Raw genomic sequence first — 7,837 nt, forward strand, 5'->3', positions numbered from 1 at the left:
ACTATGACTATCTATTTATTTCTAGTTTATCTTGTTCTGTCTCCATTAGTACCTCTTATTTCTAGGTTGAGTTTTTTTTTTTTTTTTAACGTTAAGGCCTATAGCGATTGTAGGCACACTTGAAGAGTATTTATGAAGCGCTGTTCAATTTCCGCCCATTAGTGGCGCAGGTAATTTTATTCCTGTTATTCCTGCAGGAACAGGAATAACTGGAGCCTTGTCATGAGAAAGAGTAGAACTAGTCTGTTTTAGGTGCAAACTGTGCAAACTGACAGTGTGTGTGAGGTAAAGGAGAGAACTGAAGTTTGGAGTGGACAGGTATTAAAGATTTCAGTGATAGAGAACACCTGACAAACGTAGACAGACAGACAGACAGGCAGAACAAGTGACTGGATGAAAGTTTAAATGACTCACTATAAAAGGGACATTTTAACATGTGTCACTTATAAAACATTTATTATACTCTTGTTATAGCTGTATATATATTTATAGTTAGTGAATTATAAAACACTGTAACAAACATGTACATTACATCACAAACTTGAGCAGTGCTTTAAGAGGTCTGAGCTCCAGTACTTTCCTTGTTACATAAAAATAAAAATAAAGACACATTGTGACAAATTTGTTAACATGGGGAATTCCACTACAAGTCATTGTTAACAGAAATGCAAAGGTAAAGACACACATGCTACATCCAACTGGTAATATAAAAAAATAAATTTATGTATTATTAATACAAGTTTTGAATTTCTCGATGTTCACAATGACAGACGTACAACTATGAAGGCTTGCATCGAATACACATCGTAAGGTTAGCAGAACCATGATTTGTGGCGAGCAGCACCTCACCTCACCTCACCACCACATCACCAACAGGCCTGGAGCATCTGTCCCAGGCCGGTCACCACTAGTCAATTCTTATAATACATATGGCATCACATCAGAGCCTTGTTATAAAAAACTTCCTTATTTACCTCTTGCACATGTATCCTCCTCCTCTCTCTCTCTCTCTCTCTCTCTAACACACACACACACACACACACACACACACACACACACACACACACACACACCACTTTTGTTACATAGTATATACAAATCTAATAAAAGTTCACATGGAAAATGTCTTTTTATCAAATTCTTCATCATAGGCCTCAACTCTACACAAACGGACACTCATACACACACACACACACACACTCACACTGACAGTTAAAGCATGAGGCAAATGGACAGACTTGAGCAGCAGAGCAGCTCATTCTCTCCCTTCATATGGTTTCCTTCATGCTACAAAACTCTCCATCCAAACCCTCTGCTGCTTCATTCACCACATCTCTTGTCCATGAGAACAGAGCATATTTTCTACTTTGCTTCAAGTACCAGACACATCATTGACAAATTTCTTTTTTTTTTTTTTTTCCATGCTGTAAAATTTCTCAGTTCAATTTCTTGTCCCTGTGAAATAAATAATTTGTCTGCTTTAAGATTTGTGATTTCCATGTTAATTTTCTTTAACAGTAGACATATCATCTATATATATATATATATATATATATATATATATATATATATATATATATATATATATATATATATATATATATATATATATATATATATATATATATATATATATATATATATATATATATATATATATATATATATATATATATATATATATATATATATATATATATATATATATATATATATATAACAGTACCAAAGGCCAAACCTGTTGCTTGGTTCACCTAGATTGTCTCTCTCTCTGCCCCCCTGGAATGGCGAGACAACCTTAAGATTCATTAGTTTTTTTGACCTATTTCTTGGTTCATATTGGTCTTTCTCTCTCTCTCTCTCTCCCTCATTTTAGATTATTCAATTAATTGTTTTCTACATACACTGTCTATGGCAGTGAACAGCCACATTTCCACAGACATGTTGGTAATAATACTGAGTAAGAAATCATACAACCTTATACAAATGAATCTGACCTACATCCATTATTAGTGCCATTACTCATTTTCATAGACATTCATCCCTACCAGCTTGAGATGACAGCCACACCCTACTCAATGCTGGCAACACCTTCACATCCTCACAACACCCTCACATCACTCTCATCCCAAACAGCTTGAGAAAATAACCACACTACTCACTGCTGGCAACACCCTCATCCCTACCAGCTTGAGACAACAGCCACACACTACTCACTCCTGGCAACACCCTCACACTCACCCTTGCATTAACACACTAAGGGAGGGTGAACTTCTAAGGGTGCTGCTTCTGTTTCATCTGGAGAGGGTGACATCCCTTGGCTGGTCTCCCCGGGCATGTCCCGTCACCCGCTGCTCAATGGTGATGTACTGGCGGATGAGGCGGGAGATCTCGTGGGCTTGGTCAGTCTGGATGCGGGTGATTCGCTGTTGCATCAGGTTGCCACACTTCATGTCAAGGAAAAGTTCGTCTTCACTCTTTACCTTGCGAGTGCTCATGACCTCGGCCAGGCTGTACCTTATCAGAGTCTCCTGTGAAAGCGATGGCAGTAGTTAGGTGTGTGTTCTTTGTCTCAGCACCTTAGCTGTTTTGGTAACTTTTTATGTAGGAATCACTCAAAACAAGTAAAAATATAAGGCCTGTAAGGTGCCTGTCACTGAAGAATACATAACGGCAAAACAGATTAACCAAAATTGGTGGAATGTCTTGAAGCAACTCTCCTGAAAATAATGTCATAGGAAGGAGAAAATATAGAAGCAGATAAAATACCAGAGTTTACCACAAAAAAAAAGGAAACACTTAGATCAACAAGGCAGTATTAGTTTTGTATGAGAGAAGAAACAGCACTCACATGGGTCACAAGGTCAAGGAAGTGGACGCCGTTCTTGTTGAGGGCAAGGATGTAGTCAGTGCGCTCTTTAGGTTCCATCACTCTCTTCACCGCAAAGAACGAGGACCCAAACAGCGGCCACGACTGCAGGATTTCTGTTCATCAAGGGAGAGAATGTTAATTGCCATCCTTTCTTTGACATATGCTCAGATTTCAGACACTAGTAAAGGAGGAACTGAAACAAGTAAAGTGTGTTAGTCATCATCCTTTCTGTTCTGTGATGACTCATATTTCATTATAGCCTTCACAGAGGAGACAAAGTGAGGATACAGCTCAAACACAAGGCAATACTCACAGTTGTATAATCACTTTGAACTTTCCTAATGATTCACTAGTTAGCTACATCAGGGCTTTCATGTGGAGAATAACATAGATACTATTTAAGACTATAATATTCTTAAATCTCTGCTACTTTTATAAGACTCTAGTTGATGCTACACTGGATTTCAATAGTTTTTAGTTCTAGTGGTAGTTTAACAAAGTTCCATCATTAAAATGAGAAACAGTTTTGAGAACCCAGCTAATCATCTCTGTGGCTTTGGAAAATGAATACCAGCCTTAAAGAAACATACGCGTCAGGAACAAAATGTCAGTACGCACCGAGGACCTGAGCCTTGGCCTGAAGACTGGTGAGGGAGGCTACCTCAGGCCAGGCTGACTGCACCATGTTGACCCATTGAGGTGGCTTGACATCCCGCACGGTGAGAGCAGGCTTGGGGAGCAGGTACTTTACTTCCTTCATGGTGGGCACCTCCTCCAGGTCGGCCGCACGGTGCAGAAGTGCGGCCACCTTCGCTATGTCGTACTGTGTGAGGTGAAAAGTGTTGATGCATGTTGGGGAATGTAGAAGGGATAGAAATGAGGAATAACCATCACGTTTTTCCCATTCTATCCCCAGTTCTATTTCCTTCTCACTACATGTTCAAGTTAGTATCATGAGAGAAACATGCAATAAATGGACTAATAAACAACAGCATCAGTTGACAAGCATACTAACAATGACTTCCTGCTGCAGCTGTTCTCCGGGAGTGACCAGCAGCAGCCCCTCCAGGTAGTCTGGGGCGATCTGGTTGAACACCACTTCATAATACAGTTGGTTGTCAAGACGCAGTGGGTAATACCACACACTGCGGCAGAAGATCAAGTAGAAGACCTGTGGACAAAGTGAGGTGCTTAGCTCATTCACTGAGGAGAGTTTACCAATGTGTGACTAAAGACTTACACACGAGTTTTAAAAATTTTGGCAGGTAATACCACACACACTACTGCAGAAGATCAAGTACAAGAAGACCTGCAATGCTTTTAAGTCCTCTTGAACTGCCTTGGATTAGTCAACCTGGTTTACAACTCTTTCCTCCTTAGGTTGTCATGCTCTACACCAGGCTGACTATTTCGTCCCCTACAGGCAACACTCTCACTCCTGTACTAATATAGACAAAAGCCTTCATTAGTCACCTGTTGATTCTTGAGGAGTTCAGTGGTGACGTCCAGGATGTACTCTTCCCTGGCCAGCGGCATGGTGAAGGTGTCTCCCTCCACAATGCAGTAAAGGCTGTACTCCTCCTGCTCTTGGCTTGACCGAACACTGATCAGATTGCACATCTCCTCAATGATGTCCTGCAAAACACCAAAACCTTGCTTTACGGACTTACTGGTGAACCACTGTAATAGTCATCATCTCTTTTGAGTAGCACTGGTAGAGGCAGGCATAGAACAGACCAGAGATTAAGGTAAGCTTGCCAGGGATTCCTAAATCATGTGGAGATTATCAATCCATCTAAGAGATCAACATCACTAACATGACCTTATTGTGACACTTCTCAGTTTTGTTAACTAGTATAGGCAGGCACTAAATGATCAATGTCAGCAAAATCAGCTCTCTTATAGATTAGTTGCAGAAATACCCAGGGATGCATCTTTGTACCAAACTGACATCCATGAAAACAGTTATCTTACAAACACAAAGATTGATAGAGGTTTTACTTCCTGCAGCTATGAGTCTCATAGTACACTAGACAGCCATACAAACAGGTTCAGAGCCTCACCTGCACCACTGAGGTACTCTTGGTGTTGATGACCCTCTCGGTTCCTCCCGGCAATCGGTAGATCTGTCGCTTGGAGTTCCTACCGGCGGTGATGGCTGTGATCTCCTCAATGCTCGGCACATTCTTGCGGCCGCCGTAGTTAAAGGTCTTGCGCAGGTTCTGAAGGCACACCATTGCTGTCCCTGTGAATGTAAGGCAGAGTTACTTTCCTCAGCTTCTCTATGTATATAGATGGAGATAAATAATACATAAATAAATCTTTTTAATACCATTGCTCTCCCTGTGAATATTAAGATAAGTTATTTCTACTGTAAATAGATCTTTTTGGTGTAAGGAGGCTGTTTGTATGTATTTGTGCATGCCTCTCACCATGGTATGCTCTCCTCTTGTCATAGGCAGCTGTCTCCAGGTACTTGAAGAGGTATGGTTTGAGAGTGTCTGAACAGGTGAAGTAGGCAGCCAGGATGGAGAAGAGGCGCCATCCTCGCTGACAGGAGTCTGGGATGGATGACTTGTTGTTGGTGGTCTGCTTCATGATCTGGCAGTACACCTCGTCACGCAGCACCGGTTGCTTGTGACAGTTCTGTCAACACAAACATATCATCACATGCACAATTAATTGGTTGGTTCAGTGTAGAAAACAGATAATTCTGTACACTAAAACTGAACATTAAAAATTAAACCAATGCAAACCTACCATTTATCCCAAGGAATTGTAACTGATCTTACTAGTCGAGGACAATATATTTTTTCCTTTTTATTTTTTGTTATAGCCTATTGTGCCTGTAAGTATATTTAAAGAGTATGGGAAGTACTGTCCAGCTTCCACCCATTATCATCATTATCATTTTTTTTATGTTATGGCCTATAGCACCTGTAGGCATACTTGAAGAGTATATGTGGGAAGCGTTGTTCAGTTTCTGCCCATTAGTGGCGCAGGCTATTTTACTTATAGTGGAACCTATATTAGGACCCATATCACCAGCCAAGCTTATCTTTGGTGTAATGGTTACTCACCATGAGGATGGTGTAGACACAGTGCACTTCGGTCTGCTGTGGTGCCATGGGGTAGTCTCCCATGTAGCGCATCACAGCAAGGAAGCTCTCCACCGCCACCTGGCTCAGTTCCGCCTCCAGTGGTAGCAGCGAGTTACTCAGCGGCGACTGTGTGAACTTCACCATCTCAACCTGCAACACCAACATGAACGGTAAAGTTTCTGCAAAGTAAAGCGCTTTTTCTATCAAAACAACATGCAAGTACGTATCTATTCTGATTCTGTACTGAGCGTAGGTTGACAATGTACAAAAAACAAGCATGCCTCACCTGTTCTTTCCACGTCCAGCCTGCCTGACTATCCTTATTGCCCTTCTTCTTCTTGTTCTTGGTCTGCAGTGTGCCATCAGCCTGCACTATGCCCTGCTCCTTGGACAACCTGAAGTGCTGGAGGGCGAACTGCAGAAGGGAATGTTTGCCGTCGTGAAGCACAGGCGGACTGCTTCCTTCCCGTACTCCTCGCCCAGACACCTCTCCCACAGACACTTCCATCCCACTCCCCGGCCCGCCTCCCATGCCTCCTCCTCCCTCGCCGCCTGAGGAGTGGCCGGAGTCGTCATGGTGGTTATGTGTCTGGTGGGGCGACTCGGGCCGCGTCCACACTCCACCGCCCATCCCCATCCGCGCCAGTTCCATGTCGCTCTCCGCCATGGAGTCCACCACCTCCACCTGTGTCTGGTTGAGGGAGAAGCGGAAGGATATGGGGTTAAACACTACCAACGTATTCATTTAGGTCAGAGAAGCGCAGAAACATAAGATAAGGATGCTACACCGTTTTTCCAAAGCCTCTATTCTGAAACGCCCTGTTCTCTCACCACGACTGCTTCTTAAAGGCGACCGATATCATAGCTGAGTTGTAAAAAGTATATATTTTTTTTCCTATTTATAATGTAGAAATATTAATCTGTCATTAAAAACATGTAAACACCTTTAAAGATAACGTAGAATTAACCTTTTGAATTAACCTTTTGAAAGTAATCTGAGCTTCCTAAAATTTCACGTTAAAGCAGTAACAGAAACAACCATGGTTCCGTCATACAATACCTGAGGTACAGAGGTCGTGGTAATAGTCTCTGTGGTCACTACAGTGGAAACAGCGGAGGTGGTAGCAGCAGAGGCAGCAGCAGCGGCGGCGGCAGCGGCAGCGGCAGCAGCTGCAGACCTCGCCTCGGAGCGTCCGATAGGCACCACATAATCCACGGGAAAGAGTCCTGAACGTCCGTTCATGTTTCCTTGTAACCATCCTGTGATAGACGAGAATGCGGTGAAGGAAGAGGGAGAAAAGGAGTGTTTGAGGCGGGAGAAAAAAAAGAAGGTGTAAGAGAAGCGAGGAGGGAGAGAGAGAGAGGCCAGAAGTATGTTTGATTGCGTCCATGTTCCCTTACTACAGATACTAAGATAGACGAGTGTGTTGTGAAGCGGGGAAGGGAAGGCAGAGAGAGAGAGAGAGAGAGAGAGAGAGAGAGAGAGAGAGAGAGAGAGAGAGAGAGAGAGAGAGAGAGAGAGCATATAGGGAAGAAAAAATAAAAAGAGGCTTGATCGTAGTGGCCAGTGTTGTTTACTTAAATCAGCTGTGCAAATCTTTAGTTACTCAGGCATAGCAAGAAAACTTAACCTACAGCTGTCCTTTCACCCTTCTTTCCCTTCGTGTTCTTCCTCTACTTCCGGTCTTCCATGCACTGTATAGACTCCTCCCTTCATGTTCCTTTTATTTTCTCCCCTATTTTTAACCTCCCTTTTATTTCGCTTCTTGCCTCTCTCTTTCCGTTTTCTAATAATCTCCCTTCACGTCACCCATTCACATGTATCTCTCGGACCCTCCTATTTTCTCTCTATCTATAACCTTCA

General features: G+C 42.5%; 1 protein-coding gene across 3 annotated transcripts in view; it reads right to left on the reverse strand.

The window, feature by feature from the left end:
* Positions 1–439: 439 nt before the first annotated feature.
* LOC123506565 (unconventional myosin-XV-like) overlaps positions 440–7,837 on the reverse strand; it is a 98,138-nt gene continuing 90,740 nt past the window's right edge. For all 3 annotated transcript variants that reach the window (XM_045258767.1, XM_045258766.1, XM_045258768.1), the window contains 10 exons: positions 7,034–7,233; positions 6,260–6,664; positions 5,953–6,123; positions 5,305–5,518; positions 4,936–5,117; positions 4,346–4,507; positions 3,888–4,043; positions 3,491–3,695; positions 2,852–2,985; positions 440–2,531 (listed from right to left, as the gene is read on the reverse strand). In XM_045258767.1, the coding sequence (XP_045114702.1) occupies positions 2,295–2,531; positions 2,852–2,985; positions 3,491–3,695; positions 3,888–4,043; positions 4,346–4,507; positions 4,936–5,117; positions 5,305–5,518; positions 5,953–6,123; positions 6,260–6,664; positions 7,034–7,233 (2,066 nt within the window). In that variant the 3' untranslated portion in view covers positions 440–2,294. The remainder of the gene's footprint in view (positions 2,532–2,851; positions 2,986–3,490; positions 3,696–3,887; positions 4,044–4,345; positions 4,508–4,935; positions 5,118–5,304; positions 5,519–5,952; positions 6,124–6,259; positions 6,665–7,033; positions 7,234–7,837) is intronic.

Source organism: Portunus trituberculatus, chromosome 20 (genome assembly GCF_017591435.1).
Source record: "Portunus trituberculatus isolate SZX2019 chromosome 20, ASM1759143v1, whole genome shotgun sequence".
In the NCBI taxonomy this organism is placed as follows: domain Eukaryota; kingdom Metazoa; phylum Arthropoda; class Malacostraca; order Decapoda; family Portunidae; genus Portunus; species Portunus trituberculatus.